We start from the raw sequence: 20,138 nt of genomic DNA on the forward strand, positions 1-20,138 counted from the left end.
TAATAATTTCATGAAGTAATTTGAAATGTACTATCTGTTTATCCTACGGGAAAAATCAAAGAGCTGAGTAAAACATAACTTACCTTTATTTAATTCTAGCGTTTTATCATCAACAGCCGCTTGAAGCGCTGTCAATTTACTATTAAGATCTATAACTATCTGACTACTATCCTTATTTAATCTTTCTACATTTTGTTTTTCAGTCTCTAATTTGGACTCGGCTAGCTGAAGCTTGGCGTTTAGAACTGAGAGTTGCGTTTCAAATTCGGTCTGGGCAATGGCTATTTTACTTCTTGCTTCGTTTAATGCCTTTTCGGACTCGGCTTTTACTTTAGTGAGCTCATCTGACATACTTTTACCGAGAGAATCCTTTTCACTTTCTTTTTCTTTTAGTAGGTCGTACGCTTCATCCAGTAACTTCTGTAGTTCAGAAGATAAAGCTGAAAAATAATTTAAAAATTGTAGAATGTTTAGAAATATTATAATTATATTAATTTCATATTAAGGGTAATCATTTCACTGGCACGTAAGCTTGAAAAAATGTGAACGAAAGAAACACTACTGTTAAGAAAAATTTAATGTAACGACACCGGAGACCAGAGTATTTTAATAATTTGTTCTCTTTGTTTACTCTACTAACTACTAAAACTTCATAAAGCAAGGTAACCAATTGGGAAAGAAACACAATGGGAAACAAGTGGGAAATGGAATGTTTAAACATTAGGTTCCCACTGCCCACCCAGCTATATGTAGGTACGAAGCTGAAAAAAGTAACAATTTTTTTTTGAAATATCCAAAAACTTGAACAACTTACTATGAGCAGCCGCTAATTCCTCCTTATGTTGGTCCGCCAGAGCGGTCATTTCATTGGTGCGCTGGTCCTCAAGCGCCCGCAGCGCTGCCGACGTGGTGTCGGCGCGGGCCACTTGAAGGGCTACCTCCGCTTCCAACTCACGAATTTGTTTTTCGCGCAGTTCTTTTTCTTTCTAGAATATTGTAGAAGATTTGGTAATTAATTTAAATTTAGTGCATTAATTATGCATAAAAGTATTGCCCTTAGACACTAAATTAAATATGAACTATGATTTATGTTTCATATAGATTAATATTTCTATATATTAAGTAATCGAGAAAGCAATCTAATTAAGTCTATCGTTTAAATTTCAAATGTTGGTGTCGCCTGAAATCTTTCCAATCTTTAGTAGCAGGTACATTAAATTTTTGATTGAAGTATTTGTCCACATGAAACTACTATACTGCCTTTTCAGAACACTTGTTTTATTGAACATACATACCTCCATCGCCTCCTTGTATTTCTGAAAAATGAAATTTTAATAATTAATTACATGAATAAATTAAAAAAAAATAACAATACCTTAGTAGAATTAAATATAATATTTGCACTACATACATTATAATCTTCTTTATTAATGTTTTCCTCTTCATTCCTGAACATGAGATCCTCGACTTTCTGTCTCTCATCCTCAAGCATTTTGTTGAGTTTATCAAGTTCGGCTTTCAATTTCACGTTTTCGTTGTTCGCCTGAAAATTTAAGAAGTCAATTGATTATCGATACAATGCCTTATTTTGGATTATGTTTTTTAAAAATTGGATATTCATAAATTTTTAATTTTAAATATAGAAATACCTGTGTCGCTTCTTTCTTGGCCTGTGCAAGTGACGTTTCAACGCGGTCCATTTGCATTGTAACTTTGACAACCTCTGCCCTCTCGAGCTCTTGTTCTCGCATGAGACGCTCGACATGCTGCTGTTTTTCTCTTAAGAGTTCCTATATTGCATAAATTAGTGTTGTACATTAAATATTCTCACATATTACATTTTAACGATAAATAATTGACAAAGAATATCTAGTAACTAGTTAATCGCTCTTGGTTTAGAAAATAGAAATACCTATTAATCATGTTCCAATATAAATCAATTACTTATATAATAAAAATAGACCATCATTGTTTTACATTTTTAATAATAAACAAAGACTTATACTGGAATTCAGAAATAACTAAGAATAATGAGATTTCATATACAATGTTTCCATAAGTCTAAAGGTAATACAGGTAGGTATTTACCACAAATTAGTCATACGACCTTGAATATAAATAACCATTGATATCGCATGTTTGAAGAATAACTACCTACTATGTATCTGTTTTGTTATCTATGCTAAAGTAAGTACACAACAAGTTGGATGTCGCCTCGTCGCGAATTGGCTGTTGGCACTCAATTATCATTTACGTAAGACGTGTTTTAAATTTACGCTCGACTATTGATTATTTATTAATATAAATGAGTTCGTACGTAACGATATTTTCCTATTATTTCAAAGAATCTGTGTTTCTTTTGAAATTAACGTAAAATGAAGGATAATTACGCTGTATTAATATGTTATCTACATCTTATTTACCGACTTAGCTTATTTTATACCTTTATCCATTTTGCCCTCTATTTTTAAATTATTAACTTAAAACTTTTAAGTTTCTCACCCCTCATTTCTAGTTAAATTAATTACTTAACTTAAAATTTATGCTCTTATTCCCAACGGAATCGTTCATTCGATTTTAATGGAAATTTCATTTGTGTCATCAAACATAGATATTACGTACTTATATAAAGGCTTCTAAGTAATACCGGGCAGATCTTTATTATTAATATTAATATAAGAAAATACATTTAATTGGTCTTCAAAAAACAATAATAAACATAACCATATTTTAGAATGTTTTGAAATAGTAAACAAATGAGCGCATAGTTATAAATATGGTAATAAGTAATTAGGTAGGACTATACGCGCGTAGGAAAAGGTACTAAAGTCTCAAACGTTAACTTATTCAGAATTGAGTCGTTCGACCGCGCAAAAGGACAGACGTTATGGTATCACATTAGCACCCGCCTACTACAATTATGTGTTTTTGGTTAACAATATTCTACTAATTTTCTTTACAATTTATTTATAAAGTTGTAAAATTCGTTAAAAAATATACTTTTGTGTGTTTTTATTACATGGAACTGCCTTAGGTGGTTTTGTTTTTTATACACATTGGTTGGCTTAGTTCACATTACTTTCATACTTTTTCCCCATAGGTGGGTATGTAGAACCTAGTATCGACTATCGAGACATTCCGTTTCCTGCTTTTTGTCCCAAATTGGAGATATTGCATATCGAGTAGTACTAGTAAGGCACAAGATATACAGACAAGAGAGCCCAAATTTATAATACGAATATAATCATTCCCCCGAATGGGATTCGAACCCACAACCATCGCATTTACATTCAGACGGTATCCCACTCAGCCTTCAATACGTAATGTCTCCAAGAGACTCGCAAAGTAAAATTACCGGGTGTTTTAAACTTAGAGTATATCTACTCCGTTAAGTAAGGGACGTTCGAATATTTAAAATATACAGTATATATATTTTATACTTATTATATCGGGTCAAAAATCTCATTACCATCATGGTTTTGACATTTTCATTCTTTCATTAGTATGAAATAAAATAGTTTTATTACTGCAGTAAAGCCATAAGCTTAAGCCATACCTAATAAAATACCTTATCTGACATTTAATCTTAACTAAATACTCGGCTAGTTTTTAAGAACTAGGTTCTTATAAAACTGTGCCACGAAATTAAAAAAACGCCGCAAGAAAAACGTATTCAAGTACCTACCTACCTACGAAATAACCGTACGAACGGCGACCGCTCAAAGGCAAAGGAAATCTTTACGAAAAGAAAAAGAGTAAGCTCTCTAGAGAACGATCTGAATTCTCATAAAACAAAGTAAAAAGTTTGCTTTAAAACGAATTTTAAATGAAAACCATCAAGTCTTTAAGTGCAAAAAGATTGTTTTAAGAAATTGTAGATTTATATACAATAGTTGCTTAACTAATAGGCATTTCAGCTTTAACTATAAATAGTTATTTATATTCCATTATTATTTTATATGCGAAGCGTTCCCATAACCCATCACCTCTGTACATTTTATAAATAAATAATTCCACGCTCCCCCTCTATAGAGTTTGGATCAATTTTGAGAGCTGACAGAGAGTAAACCACGTTTCGAAGTTGATTTTGGTGCATTTGGAAGGTTGCCAATAGGCCACCCCTCTGCCCCTCGATCTGCGTCGGCATACGTAGATGTAATGCAGGATGCAGGTTAAATAATTACGCTCTATATACATTTCAAAAATAGGTTACTCTTATTTAATCTATATATATAAAATCGAAAGGTAACTCACTCATCACGAAATCTCAGAAACTACATGTGCTAGGAATCTAAAATTTTGCATAGGAGTTAGATATAGGACGTAGGTGCTCGCTAAGACGGGAATTTGCAATATTCGACTTCTAAGGGGTTGTTTTTGGGGTCGAAAGTTTGTATGAAACTTTGTTACTGCAAATGCTAGAAGTCTCAAATTTTGCATAGACGTCACTAGGACGTAGTCATGGAGACAGAAATTAATAATAACATAGTTTACGCGGGTGAAACCGCGAGCGAGCCGCTAGTATACAATAAATAATTTTTAATTATAATATATCAACATAAATATATCACTTATAAATTAAAAGCTTTTATTTATTTACATACATACAGACATTTGTTTTCATTGAAATTTAGATTATTCAGCAGGATATGAACCCACGCTTGGATAGCAGTCAGAGGCTAGGAAACAATTTGTTTGAAAAAATATATTAAATTTCTGAATATATATATACGAGTGCTAAAACTTTGATGTATTGCAAGGTAAAGAATTATAATTTACACAGAAGTAATACACATTTTAAACCTTGCTACCCCCACATAGAGCATAAAATCCTTTACCAATTTTTGAATAGTAAAAGATAAGATTTAGCTTTGTTCGATATCTCTTCACAAACATGCGTCAAGCAAATATACAGCGATTAGTTTAATAAAACAACACAATTAGGTTTAGATAGTATTTATTTACATTTTTATAGTAAAAGGGTGAAAAGACGGAAGAAAAAAACACGTCCAATATATTTTATTAAATCGTGTTCATTCAGTATCAGTTTAATATCATGACGACATACGAACTAAAATATACTAAAGTTACGCTAAACAATACATTAGACTTGATTATTAAGTAATTCAATTATATATACCTAGTATGTAAAACATTAGAAAAACTTATACCTACGAAAAGGAATGTAGAGTGCGAACTTACGAATATGAATATTATCAGAACTTACAGGCACTGGTAAGATTTTTTTTTAATAAATAATAAATTAATATAATATGAAATTTTAATCGAGAAGAAACATTAAACCTTTAATTTTTTTTTTAATATGACAAATAAATACGAAATGGAAAATCAAATAATATCACAGTGTTGCCAGAGCAAAGCTAAGCTTTTGTCTATTGATCACATTGGAATATATGATAATTATTATGTCTTAAAGGCTATTGGAACATGATTAATAAGCAGAGTTTTGTACTATAGTGTGCGATAATTCACAATTACTAGTTTATTAAATCATCTGTAAAAAAATATTCATGTATAAATGTTAATCTTTAGTATGTAAGTATAAAAAAAAAGGCAAAAACACAATCAATGTTGATTCAGTTCATTTACTGAATTTACATTATTTAGTAGGCTCCTACAGACTTTCTATAACTTAATAGTAGAAATATACATAATTTCTTAGTATTATTTTAAAGATGGCCTGTAAGATACACACTACAGTTATTACATGCTAATAAAAACATACCTTTTAACTTTAATTTCGTAAATTTTTGCTGCAGATGCAGTATAACTTGTCAAATTATAGAAATCCTCTATTGGGGCGCGGTAGGAAACTTACGCACAAACGTGTGCTAAACGTCAAAACCCAAAACTCTATGGTGTAACTATGCTTAAAACATTAGCAAATTAACCATTGTTAATGAATAAATATATATCCTTACGCGCTCTTCTGTGCACTAAGAAGAAACTAAAGGAATAATAAAAAAATATATTTTTCAATAAATAATAAACTTTTTTGAGTTAATAATCATTCAAAAATATAAAATAAAGTTTTAAAATTATATTATATTTTTAGAATTATTATTAAACAAATTATTAGAATAATTTTAGAGTGTAAAATTACCAAGTGCTAACAATTTAAATCATAGTGACGCCATTTAGTTTTGACGCATGACACACGTACAACCGCCTACCGCGCCGCGATAGTGGGGTACTGTACCTGCAGCGCGTTCTTAGCCGACACCGGGGTGGAGGACGCGCGTGGACCGGCCCGCTGTCGCGCGACGTGACGTGACGTGTTGCGACGTGACGTGACGTGCGAAACGTGACGTGACGTTAGTGCGCATGCGGCGAACAAACAACACATGTTAGCGCACTCATTTCTACCGCTTGTGTGCTTTGGAAAACGTCGGTTTAAGCTTGAGTTTAAACTGACGTTTACAAAAACACGTTAGTGTACTTTAAACTATGCTGAACGAAATAATATATGTAAAATGAGATCTAAGTTTACATTCAACATAGATTAGACACTTGATATTAGTATACAGTGCGGTATCAACTAAAATGCAAACAAAAAATTAATAAAAAATAATGTAAAACGATATGATTAATACTGTCAAAATCACAAACATAATAATGGAGAAAAAATTATATATAAAAAATCAGTTCAGTAACTTGTAGTCGTAGTTACATATTGCAAATGGTTATTGTCAATAGCAACACCATGCTAAATTGTTGGCGAAATTCTTGATGGTATTTCACACTTGTCTACAGTGTGATACAACCCTTTGAAAGGGGCCTCTTAAACGTAATATCACAGTTAAATTATAATAACCATACTATTGCAGTCTTATAACTGATGCCAACTAAAGACTCTAGAAGCACCTCAAAAGCAAATTTAAAATGTAACATAAATGATTTATGAAAAATAAAAAGAAATCTTAAATGATAAGAAAAATAAGTAATGATAAAGAAATTAACACAAAGGGCCAAACCAAGGGTGTGCCAGCTACAGACCAAACAAAATTCAACTGGAACATGCAAACAAAAGCAAATTTCTACTAGCACCATTACTCTTGCACGTACCCGCTACAATGAATATCAAATATTATGTGATAGTGACTGTGGAGGACGGAATCTGACCGATCTGGTGCAATGACAAAATAGAAGGAGGATATGGAACTGAGTAATATTTCTACAAAGTTAAATGTAAAACAAGTGGCCGATATAAGTAGGAACCATTCATATGTAGACGACGTACGGATATGTGAATTGGAACGGGGACACGCAAGAGAAGTGGTAGCTCTTTCCGAAGCCAGAAAAGTGATTGCGCGACGGCGGCAACTCCACGAACAGGTCCGTAGCCGGCCCCCGGCTGGCGCGCGTCACAGCGCCCGGCCGCCCGCCCCACCGCACCACCTCGCTGCCCCGCGACCAGCCCGCACTGCTCTGCGAGACTGTGCCGCTACTGCATCTGCCGGAGCCGAGACTCATGGCGCTCTCCGAGCACCGCCACGACTTGGGCAACGCCACGCTCAACTTTGGCGTTTTCTTACTAAATATGATATCATAATAGACGTGCGGCTGCGGCAACGCGATTAGGGCGCAACGATTCAGTTCAATATTTTTGACCAGCAGAGTCTTATCGACGAGGCTGATGCTGCGGAGAGGCACGCGTGGCCGCGGGGCGGCGCGCGAGGGCGGGGAGGGCGGCTCGGAGCGCGCGCGCGGCTAGCCTACCTGAGCCGACTGCCGCACCCCGATGCGGGAGGACGCGATGGAGGTGCAGAGCGACGTGAGGGACTCGCGCGAGTTGGAGCGCCGCAGTGGCGTGGCGCGCCCGTTGCTGTGGATGGCGCACGCGCCCGGCTTGCGGTTCGACGGCGATCGGGATACTTTAGAAATTGGCGCGAATAGCCCGAAGCGGGGCGCGCATTCGAAATATCTGAAATATCAACAAGTTATGAAACAAAAAATTCAAAAACATAATAAAAGTCTGTTCTGATGGTTTTTGCACATCCGATCCGAACTCCTCGAGACGATTTACCTTTTCCCATCGACGGACCCATCGTTTTTCCCGAGAGGATCGTCGAGCTCTACACCCGCCCAGACGCCCGAGGCGAACTCTGTGACTCCCACGTATCGTAAGGTGCCGGCTTTACTGCCTCGGCTACTTGACACGATTACTCGGTCACCTAAGCGAAGATCTCCGTTTGTGGTGGTAGAAATGGAAGCATCTAAAAATATACATCTCATATTATTGTGTAATTCCTTTATTGCCAAGAAAACCGTGATATGAGAAAATATTTAACAAAGAGTAATTATAAACTTGATTGTATTATTTTTCGTTATTTATTTAATGAAATAAAAATATTTAAATATACTATTAAGAATTGTTCTTACTCATCTTACTGCTGACAACGCTTCGTACGCTACCATTCGGAGAGAGTGTACGCCTGGGCCTCGCGGAGCCAGAGGGCGGGCGCTCGAACACACTTCCGGCGTCGGAAATAGGTGAAGCATCATGCGGTGCATGAATGATGAGTGCCTCTCGCGTGAGTCTAGTGAGACGAGAAAATACTCCACGCTTCTCCGGGCACTGGAAGTAGCGAACTCCAGCTACTGACCCGTCATTTTTACCTGAAAATAAACAAAACTTAGAAAATGTATTTTTACTACGTTATTTTTGTTTATTTAATTTTCTTATATTAATTTATATAACTGTATATTAATTTATTAAAGTGAAATACTAAAAAAACAAGAATAAAACAAGTTAAATATTCCTTTGTTCAAATAATACCTATAGGATCGTCCAGCACAATGCCGGCCCAATCGCCTGGAGCAAATTGTGTTTCACCGATGTACGCTATTTGGCCAGGTTTTGTGCCACCCACCCATACACGTTCACCAATTATAAAACTGTCTGTATCCTCAGTTAAAACAACACTGTGATCTGAAATATGTCATTGCAAAATTTTACTTAAAACAAACACGTAAAACGTTAAGAGATCTTACGACATTCTAGAGAGAAAATACTCAAAGAAAGTAACAATCTGTTAAAGGATTGTATTTATAGTGGCTTGAATATGGATATCCCCTCACATTCTCTATTCTCTACACATACTTATAATGCACTCATGACTTGAATACGGCTGATGTAAGTGCAACGGCCATTACGGAACTATTTGCATACCATTTTGCATATAGCTACGTTTTAGCATTGCATGAGAGGTGCACCTGTGAGCTTTCCCCTCGCGATACTTAAAGAACAAACTGCATTTGACATTTGAAGATGTGAGAACAATCTACACTGAAGTGCTGTACAATCACCAAGTACATGATGCACCCTTTGAAAAAAGCTGTACATTTAAAGCCCATCGAGATACAAGTCTAATTGTGTATGTTTTGCGAGTTGATGTGTAAATGAACATATACCAGAGATGAAATTGTCCCATAACAATATAGCAATAATTCTATAATAGAATTCACATAATTTACGTATTTTTTAATATTATTACTTTCAATAAAAACTTAATTTGTTACTATCGAATATACGATGTCATCGGTAATTTTCCTGTACAATTGTAGCTTAATCAACAATTTGCTATGGAACAATTGGTGCAGTTTCACTTACCTGAGGAGCGTCTCAGCCCGGCCTCGCTAAGACGTCTCGGGTACTTGTCCCACAACGCGTCCATGGAGGTAATGCTGGATCTGCTGCTAGCTGCGACGCACACAAGTCACACAAACGTGCATTAGCAACTACTATCAGCACTCGACCATGCTTTCACACCAAATGTATAATGTAGCTCACACAGACATAACAACACAAATAAATAATTAATGAATGTCGATAAAAAACGATATAGCGTCTCATTTATATTTCTTCCTTATAAATTGCACAATAGTGACAAAATTGATTTATAGCCAGCTTTAAAACAATTGAGCTAATTGTAAGCTTAGTTGTTTTTCTAACTTAATAATTAATGGAAGCTTTACGTTGGCGGACTTCTATTATTATTGTTTACACTAAACAATATTCAAGTATTTAAGCAAAAGTTATGTAATTTTCCTACTCAATAATATAAACTTATGTTAAAACAATTCTAAGCTATTCCTTTAATTTCTGTACATACATTTATCAGACTCGTTGCATGCATGTTTTTATTTCTAACATTAATAATGTTAGTTTAAAGTCTAGAAACATTACATTGTTTTTATTTATTGTGTGCTGATAATAGTACTTAGGCATGAAAACGTATTCCAGTTCCTCCACCTTAGTCATTGTAACACAAAGCGTCTACCACCATGACCATATAAAATATTTTATTATATACAATTGCCAATGAGCTTGTGAATTATCTTATTCGTACCACGCGTCTTTTATTGACAAAAGTTATTAGCAAAAGAACTTACTAGATGCCTTCCGACGTGAACGCGGTCTCTCAGGCAAACTGCTGCTCACTTCGTCTTCGTCGGCTTCGATTAAATCTGATCCACGAACGACATGCAGAAGCGTGATAATGAAAATGTAATTTGAAAACACTATTTATGTACATATATATGTAGAAGAGATATAATAATGGCGTGATGTAATAAACATACGAAAAACAAAGCATTTTCATGCTCGGTACGTTTCCATGCAAAGATAACAATCACCTATTTATATATTTAGGTCCTTTTCATATATATCCAATATATAATAGAAACTCACCTGACAAATGTTTTCTTGATGAATCGTCGCTCAACTTTCTCAATGTGTCCGTAGAGCTGCCGTCTATGACAACAAAACAAAGACACATAAAGCGAAACGAAAAAAATATAACATGCAAAAACATTACAAGTTACAAAAATTATATTAATAATAAACACTAATAGATAACGTTGCGTATGGTATAACAAAACGAATGGACATTAAGAAAGATCACGTAGATATTTATGAAAAATCAACCTTAAACTTTGTTGGCAAATAAAAGTAGAGTAAAGTTGGCCATATTTTTTTGTAATCTGTTTTAAAGAAACGGCTTATAACCTAAGTCAAGAGATATAGTTGCTTGAATAAGAATTAAATCGTTTTTATTAATTATGAAATAAAATATATTGTTAAAATTAAATATACCTAATAAAAAATAAATATTAACGCGTCTTTTTATTAATATCTGTAAGAATTGTAAAGTACTTGCTTAAATAGTTGATAGGGAATACTTTATTGCTATTATCGATGAACCGACACGACGAGATCACTCGACCTGTATTGGCGTGTGTATGTCCGGCACTGATCGCCCGAAGTCTGATTAATCATCTGCGACAACTGCGCAACGGGCCGGCCTTGTCATGGCGCGTGGGCCTGGTGACTACCAGCTCTGATGTAAAGCTGGCGAGGCTCATCGCACACCCTAAACACCTACGTAACTAAGTTATGCGGAAGAAAAACTATTGTAAGCCGAAATTTCTATCATATTTCTCTATTTTATTTCAGGCAGCTGTGACACAGTTTATTGTAGTACGGCTGCCATCGCTCACCTCTACTAAATTGTTGTCTTATTTTTTCCATATTTCAACGAAATTAGAGTGTATATGTAACATTTAATTACTGAATAAAGCATTTATTTATATATTTATTTATAGGAAAATAGGATATGGTGCTCTCTCTTGTCTCTATTTTTTTGTTAGACTAAGTATAAAAAAAACATTAAAAGTTATATGCTTCTTGTTTCTTTTCATGTGCTTCAAGATTAACTATAAAACAAAGATAATAACGTCGAATAAATATAAACACAACCATCATTTTCCTCCAAGTTCAAGGTGGAATTATATATTTTTCTATTAATAATAATGTAACATAAGCTGAAGGCCACCCATTGCTATAAACATTGCTTATTATGTCATAATATTGTCATCTTCTAGAAAAGTCCTTCAATCAACGTGTATGCAATCGATTTATAGTTAAATAAACATGAAGTGTGATACGGATCAATAAATGCCACTATACTTTTTCTATATAAACGAACTATTGGATATACAAGGCCGTATAAGTGTAAAAGTAAATGTTGGGAAAAAAAAATGCAAGGTCATAACGATAAAACCGTCAATTAGTAAAACTTTTAACTTTCTTTCGGTATACATATAAAATTTTATGAATATACGAAACATAGTTAGTTTCAATATGTTTTTATTATTTTGCTACAAATTTTTCAAGCATACCATAAATGGGACACTATTATATTATATTAACATTCCAAGTGACATTTACATATTATATTTAAACAGGCTGTATTGTTATGTTAATAAGCAATTCGTCATATAGAAAAAAATGAAATAGATCTACGCGAAATATCATATTATAGCGTTGTTTAAAACTGCTAAAATACGTGTGCCCATACAAAGTTACTGATATTCTATACGTGAAATCGGTCAGGTATTACAAGTACAAGTGGGCAAATAAAAATTTGAATGACATGACGTCAACGTTGTTGTGACTTCAACTAGAGTTGTTAGCTTGTGCTATTTTCTAATATTTCAGTCCCCTAGTTCAATTTATATAATGAAGTCGATCTGAGCACCGCACTCTATATTACGCGGTTAGTTTGACATACTTTTTATGAGTTTAATCAAATATCCCCTTTTTTTTTCATTAAAACGTTTTGATATAACATTTTTGAAAATATATATGTAAGTTATTGTTGATATTCTACTAATATCATAAATGTGATAGTTTGTAAAGATGGATGTCTGTTACATTTTCATACAAAAAGTACTGAACGGATTTAGATGAAACTTTACAGTGGTATAGCTCATGTATTAGAATAAAACATGGGCTACAATTTGTGTTATTTTCTTTTATTATTTTATTATAATATAAGAAGTTAAAGCGGGCGAAGCCGCGTTTGGATTGTTAGTTATACAGGGTGAGTCATATTGAACTTTCCGGTTTTGGAAGGACGTTGCACGAAGAAGGGAAGGAGTAGAAGGGTGGGGATGGTGTCATTAGACGCGCCATGACATGCAGTTTTAGTGTGAGCGCTATTGCAGAGTTTGGTGTGTGGGGTCCCTATTTTTTTGAAGAAGATGGTCAAGTCGTCACAGTTACCTCTGCTCGGTATTGCGACATGCTTGAAACTTTTCTGAAACCGAAATTGGAGGAATTAACGCAGAATCATGACAACGATAACATCTGGTTCCAACAAGATGGTGCTACAGCCCATACATCCAGGCGTTCAATGGAAATCCTGCGACAAATGTTTCCCGGTCATCTCATTTCTTTGCGAGGTGACGTTGGGTGGCCGCCGAGATCACCTGATTTAACCCCCTGCGATTTCTTTCTCTGGGGTTACCTGAAGGAAAAGGTGTACACGCATCGTCCCCGAACCATCGATGAACTGAAGGCTGCAATATTGAAGGAACGGAATAGCATTGAAGGAAGAAATCAATGCTATTCCGCTGAATATGACTCGACGAGTAATGGACAACTTCCGGGAAAGGCTTCAGCAGTGTGTGGTCAATGGAGGTAGACATTTACAGGATATCATTTTTAAAACCAACTAAATTAAAACTGCATGTTATGTGCTTTCAAATAATAAAATAATTTTTACTGCATGTCGCTTTGTTTTTAATACACACCTTATTGAAATCGAAAAGTTCAATATGACTCACCCTGTATCATAAGTTCGAACATCACTTCTGCTTTTTCGCTGAACAGACATTAATTTTGTCAATTAAGGACAATTACGCGGTTCGTTCTCGTGATCATACATCTGCATGTGGGATTGACGACAATTGATGCAGTACAAGCTGCAAGGCAAATGCAATTTTCAATGGCAATTACCGTTCAGTTAATAAAACAGCATCAAACGGTTTCTCATCAACTATAATACTTAAATAATTAAAACTAACAACATAACAACTACAATCGCTTCCTATATTCTTTTAAATCATATTTCTTATACTGCAGTTTTTTTCAGAAGTGCTGCGGGCTAATTGATGTAGCACTAGACCTACTAAATGCAAACTAAAATACTTTGACCGACTTGGCCACTATATAACTACCGCGATCCTAATCCTACGTACTATCAATGATAAGTGATAATTATATGATATTAAAATATGCCAATATTACCTGGAAAATGTTATTGTAGACTATTAGGATCTAGAACATGTAATTCTAAGACATGGGGGCGTATCCTAATTTATACAATTCGTGATATCCTTAATTACTGAACATATTTTTATTTATCTTTGGAAGAACTTTAAAAAAATTTTTAATTAATTCTTCATTATATATTTCATAGACAACATATAAGTTTCCTATATAAAAGAACACTTTAATCATGTTATCATTAGCTTTGATATTACAACGTTATATAATAATTGACAAAGACTTCATCTAGCATAAGAAGCAAAATTTAAGATGCAACTATTTTAATTAAACCACTAGTTTTATTTCTAATTGATATAATTATACGAGCTGCATCACAGATTAAGGCCACGCTATCGACACGTTGAATGTTAGCGGTTAACTGTATATAAATAATAATATCATTTGAATAATTCAATAACAATTTACTGCGCCCTTACGGAACCAGTATGGAGTGAATAGTGATTGACAATCTGAACACGAACGCCCCAGCTATGATAATGGTCTCTAATGAGTCGTATTAATACATCGATTTGCATGCTAAGTAGAAAAATTACTGAATTGTAAACACAGCAGAGTAGGCAGGGGGAACCTAGTGTTAAGACACTCCGTTGCCCACTTTCAGTCGAATTCTGGAAGCATTGTGTGAGTGGCGGAACCCAACGCCGTGCTTTGCCTCGACTTCACCGCTTATAGTCACGTTTTGTGCCATTGCCACGACTGTCCTCATAGAGCACAGAAATTATCTAAATGGTTATGATTAGAATTCTAAAACATTTGACTTAAAGCTTTGGTTATGCAAAGTGTGTAGGTACGTGAGGCAGCTTGGAGAAATAAGGAAAGAGGAAATGAGAGCCGAGAGATCGACACTCGTAATGAAATTCTTCGGCTGAGTGGCTCGGGTGATCGAATGGCAAAATAGAAAATGTAAGGGAACGAGAATCGCTAGCGAGCTCAGTAACTGGATTCCAACTACATTTTTTGTCAAGGCCATTAAACTTTTTTAAAAATAATAAAACCAGTTTATTCTATATTTAGAATTATGGAAAAAATATTTATATTCTCATTTACACGAGCATCTCTTATCCTATAGTAACTTGTCATATAATGTCAGATCCATTTACCTTCTTTGATGACCACAATAGAATCTATGGCCATAGACGAACGTCTAATTGAAAGAAATAATACTCTTGACGTAAGTTTATATAACAATTATGTTATGATTTGTCTAGCACATCTGCGAAGCAGTGCTTTATATAGAATATGGCATCTGAGAAATATAACAGTCACGAAGTTGTAGATAAGCGTTAAGTCGTCTTTGTTTCAGCCTCACGCCCGCGAGTTACTGCCTAGATTATTATCTGAGGCAATGATAAATGCAGGTTCAAGTTAGACGGGAACGAAGCCTTGACTTTCTGCATAAAGAGCATAGCATTTAAAGTGAAACACGTTTGGATAGAACTGAGAATTCCATTTGATATTGGATTTCGATACCGTGTGAATAATGTAAATTTGTTGCTTAACAGATTATTATTATTATCAGCTTCATATATACCGCATACAGCAGGGGAAGCAGAGGGAACCTAGTGTTAAGACCACTTTAGCGTTTGCCTAACAGATTTTTATAATAATATTTTAAGTTGATAACTTCTTTGATTCTTTTCTTCTTTCTTAAAGTACAATTGTTGATGATTTTTATCAGATTTCAGTAAGCCTCGTGTCCGAGATTACTACGTTGTTTACTTATGTAAGTAAACAAGGTGAGTCAGTAGGTACTTGCTTCACACGGCGGGATATGTTCTCAAAAAGGAAAGACGCGGGCCTCTGTATGTCAACGATATATACAGACATGACAACAGAAGGTATATACAGGCATGACAACATTATAGCTGTTTCAACATACTTTGTTGAAACTGGTATTAGTTAGTTCCAGATAAGGGAAAGTACTGAATACTGACATCATTTTTACTGGATATAACTTAGTGAAAAAACACTGTGTTCCTGTTTCCTCATTACGTGGTAACTTTTATAATATAGAAATATTGAATTTGATATCAAAGGTAATGGTAGAAAGCACATAATCCTTCATTTAAGGTTGTCCATAAAAGTTCTGTTCTTTTGGAAATCGCTTAACGTTACTTGCTACTTCAAATACAATACAACGATTTTTTTTAGGAAGGACAAAAATTATATAAAAACACGAAAGATTCCACAACGAAGGTGACACGTGACGTAGAAGTTTTCAAAAACATCTTAAACTGCTACAATAAACAAACGATAATTTTAAATAAGAAACCGGAGTTCCCCAACAATCTACCTTGAACTTGTAAGCACGTCTTAAAGAGACACTGACGTAAGTGTTTAGTCAATAAGGCAATTTACACTATGGCACCTGAATGTAGCGTCGTCGCAAATATGGTGAGCATTACATAAAATTTGTTTTTGAGTTGTATGCGGGCTTCATTAGAGTAATGATCTTTTTCATCCAAAAAAAATGTACTAAATACACCAAATGCAAGGGCAAAAGCGTGTAACTGTAACTCGACGGTTGTGAGTTCGATTCCCATTCAGGGAATTAATTATTATTTGTTAATATTTTAATTTTTTCGCTCTGGTACCAGGGGAATGTTTTAAAAATAGGTTCCCTCTATATCCGCCTACCTTGCTATATACGAGATATAGCGAGAAGCTGAAAAAAATGTTCCAAAATCTTCTAGAAAATTAAGTTGGGGTATGAATTATCAATCAAGAATAGTTGTAACGTGTAACAAATTGTAAAGTCATATATATAGTCGAACATAACCTGGTACTATCATTACTCACATTGAAATAACATCTGTTAAATAATTTCGATAAGATCAAACTTTACTTTAGATTAATATACATACATATCTTAATCGACACTGACATTCCATAAATATTCATCAGCCATATTAGAAGAAATTTCTTAAAAAATATTTATTTAACAAAAATATTTAAGCCTGTAGAAGCCAATGAACTCAAAACTACTGCTTTGAAACGTCAGGATTTCAAATAATCGTCAGTAGCCTCATAAATCACTATTTAAATTGCCCACTTCTGTCTATATGTGGAAAAATGTCTCAAAATAAACAGTTACTTATTATATTTATATATTGTTATACGTTTACATAATTTATTTGAACGCCTCCGTAAAACACTTGCTTTGGTCAGATATGACAATTTCAAGCAAAGAATATGGATATTATAATGCAAATAAAAAATGTATATAGGTAAATACTCTTTTTATTTATCTATATACATTTTTAATTTGTTATATTTTTCTACTGTTTATACCCCTAACTACTTCCTCCCCCAAAAAGTGTTGATATTACTGGAGAATTTACAATCTCAATTTTATTGATTAAGAGCAGAGTTATGGACGTAATAAGTCTTTCACATACAAAATAATTAGATATAACTCAACGAGATCTCAAACTTGAAATATCAAAATAATTTAAGTTATTTAACCAACATGGATAATTTATCATCTAATTATATTATTTAACATATAATAACTGATACTGGCAACACAGACATATATTAATAGCTACTAGTATAAATGACAAATCTATTTGTTAAATACAGGGCAAAAGCACAAACCGGTTGTTAGCTAATTACATATGTACAGTACGTACGTGTGCTCGATAATAAATGCGGAAATAGAATGCAGTGGATGGGCGGGTCACAGGGAATATTCAATAAAGTCTAGAGTCTAGACGCTATGGCGGCGCTTCTGGCTATTATAAATAATATAAAGTATACAACGTGTACGATAGACTTTTAAATATAAGAAAGAGTTATGTTTGGCGGTAGTCCAGATAATGGTGGTTTAAGATTCGAATCCATTATAAGTTAACAGTAAATAGAAACTAAATAAACTATATATGAAAAAAAAAAGATCAAAATCGGTTCACCCAGTCAAAAGTTATGAGGTAACAAATATAAAAAAAAAAATTTAAAAAATACAGTCGAATTAATAACCTCCTTTTCTTACAGAAGTTGGTTAAAAATTGATAATAATTACGAATGAGCAAGCTGTATTTTATAACAATGATTTCCCATGGGAGCACAGCTATGAGAACATAGTCCCGTGCGATGGAGAATTTTAATGGAATGCAGCAACTGTATAGATGTATATTATGCACAGTATATTTCTTGCAAATTAACTATATTATACTATACTTTGTACCTCTTACATAAAAAATACAAATATTTCACACATTTCTAAATAATATCTATTATTTAGAAAAATTATAGTTAAAATCCCATTTTCTCTAAAAAGGCCAAAACATTCCTACGATTATAACATCATCTCACCACCTCCAAAACCTCAGCGGTGTTCAAAAACATTTTTTTTACCAAAAGTTGTATTTTTATATGTATAAATTAACCCTTAAAGGATAATTACAAGAACGCCTTGTTAAGATTTTCATCGTAATTCTTTACCATTTACAACTTCAAGTTCCAATCGGGAGAAACAGGTTTACTATCAAGCAACATGGCGCCATGCACAAAAAGAATTAATATATGCACTAATAATATATGCAATTAATTACATACTATTTATGTTGCTTCTAGTATGGAGGCAATCATGACTAATGGATGAATTATAAACGTTACCATTTCTATTTCTTTTATCTATCTATAAATATTATCTGATACGCCAATGAGTTACTGATAGCTAACATCGATTATAGGAGAATGATGCAAAATATGTAGTGTTTACATTCAAAACAAATATTGATATTTTTTTATTGTTGGTGATAAAAAGAATATTTACAAAGTAGAAGTAATATATTAGCTTTATCTAGTATATTTATAAAAGAATAAAAAATCTTTTATAAATATATTAGATAAAGCTAAACAAAAATAACCTTTTATTTGAGAAATGATCACAGAGACATTTGGTTTAAGATACGCTTCGGGAGAATCGATGTCGCTACATTGTAGTCGTGTGAAATCCAAAACTGTCGTCCAAGGTTATTTAAACTGATATATTTATACGACGAAAATTAGCCAGCAATTAATTTAGTTAAATGAACAATACACAGGTATAGTTATATAGAATCAATATTAGCCTCAAAATCACACCTCGTTGCAGTATCATCAATAAGTTCAGCAGATTCCTTGAAGTTAGCTGAAGATGGCTGCGCAGCTGTTTTTAGGATTTTTTTTCTTACATTTAATAATTAAAATAAAAAAATCCAACTTAATAGTGGCCACTACTCGTCGAACATACTATACATACGTAATAAGGATCTATGATTCGATGGTATCGCGATAAAGCCACACATCACACAAGTAAGTCACGTAAAACCTGTGCAGGTTACACCTGCTCTGCAGTTCTACCACGGATGAACGACAACAATGATGAGAGAAGTAATCGAGCAATTCCGACGCAAACGGCGCATCTCCGATAAGGATAAGACGTCGGATGTGAATATTTATGTAAGGCTGAGAGCGGAACGTGTGTGACATGTTTTACTACGCGAATTATTATGCTATGAAAATATTATCTGTGATAGGGAAAAATTAAGAAAATCACGAATTAGCGTTAAGGACGGCTTAACCTTTTTAGAATAAAACCAAGGGCCTGCCCCTGGCCTGGGACCTCAGCCAAGGGCCTGTTCATATGACTCTTATCAAACTCTAGTAGTTACTACCACCGATTATATACTTGTTAAAAATAAACGTAAATTAGACATAGCGTGCCATATTTGGTTGTATAGTAATTGTCGTCATATAGGTATAGAGAATTATGCTGTAATATATGTCGTGTAAACGATATCATATTATAGGGTTACCCTTTTAGCTTTTATCACAGTCAATGTTTTTAATGTGACTCGCGGCCATACTAAAAAGTCGGTGTAATTAAGCATTTATAATTTAAACTATTATAAAATTTTAAAAATATCACTGCTAATCACGCTGTATCCCGCACACAGCTGGGTAGGCGGAGAGAACATAGTGTTAAGACACTCCG

The 20,138-nt window shown here is 34.0% G+C and overlaps 1 protein-coding gene across 21 annotated transcripts in view; it reads right to left on the bottom strand.

Annotated features, from left to right (window-relative positions):
- The window catches only part of CLIP-190 (Cytoplasmic linker protein 190), a 40,156-nt gene that overhangs the window by 4,610 nt on the left and 15,408 nt on the right, over positions 1-20,138 (bottom strand). For 5 of the 21 annotated variants that reach the window (XM_085205265.1, XM_085205263.1, XM_085205264.1 and 2 more), the window contains 13 exons: positions 10,715-10,777; positions 10,417-10,491; positions 9,635-9,724; positions 8,801-8,953; positions 8,404-8,640; positions 8,048-8,237; positions 7,741-7,945; positions 6,221-6,274; positions 1,650-1,790; positions 1,412-1,543; positions 1,296-1,316; positions 815-986; positions 84-440 (listed from right to left, as the gene is read on the bottom strand). In XM_085205265.1, the coding sequence (XP_085061391.1) occupies positions 84-440; positions 815-986; positions 1,296-1,316; positions 1,412-1,543; positions 1,650-1,790; positions 6,221-6,274; positions 7,741-7,945; positions 8,048-8,237; positions 8,404-8,640; positions 8,801-8,953; positions 9,635-9,724; positions 10,417-10,491; positions 10,715-10,777 (1,890 nt within the window). Of the gene's footprint in view, positions 1-83; positions 441-814; positions 987-1,295; positions 1,317-1,411; positions 1,544-1,649; positions 1,791-6,220; positions 6,275-7,740; positions 7,946-8,047; positions 8,238-8,403; positions 8,641-8,800; positions 8,954-9,634; positions 9,725-10,416; positions 10,492-10,714; positions 10,778-11,119; positions 11,342-20,138 lie in introns of those variants that run through there. The other 16 variants (XM_085205270.1, XM_085205271.1, XM_085205275.1 and 13 more) reach the window with 12 other exon arrangements.

This window comes from Heliconius melpomene, chromosome 20, assembly GCF_056956725.1.
Source record: "Heliconius melpomene rosina isolate 202511_hmr_F chromosome 20, ASM5695672v1, whole genome shotgun sequence".
Taxonomy (NCBI): domain Eukaryota; kingdom Metazoa; phylum Arthropoda; class Insecta; order Lepidoptera; family Nymphalidae; genus Heliconius; species Heliconius melpomene.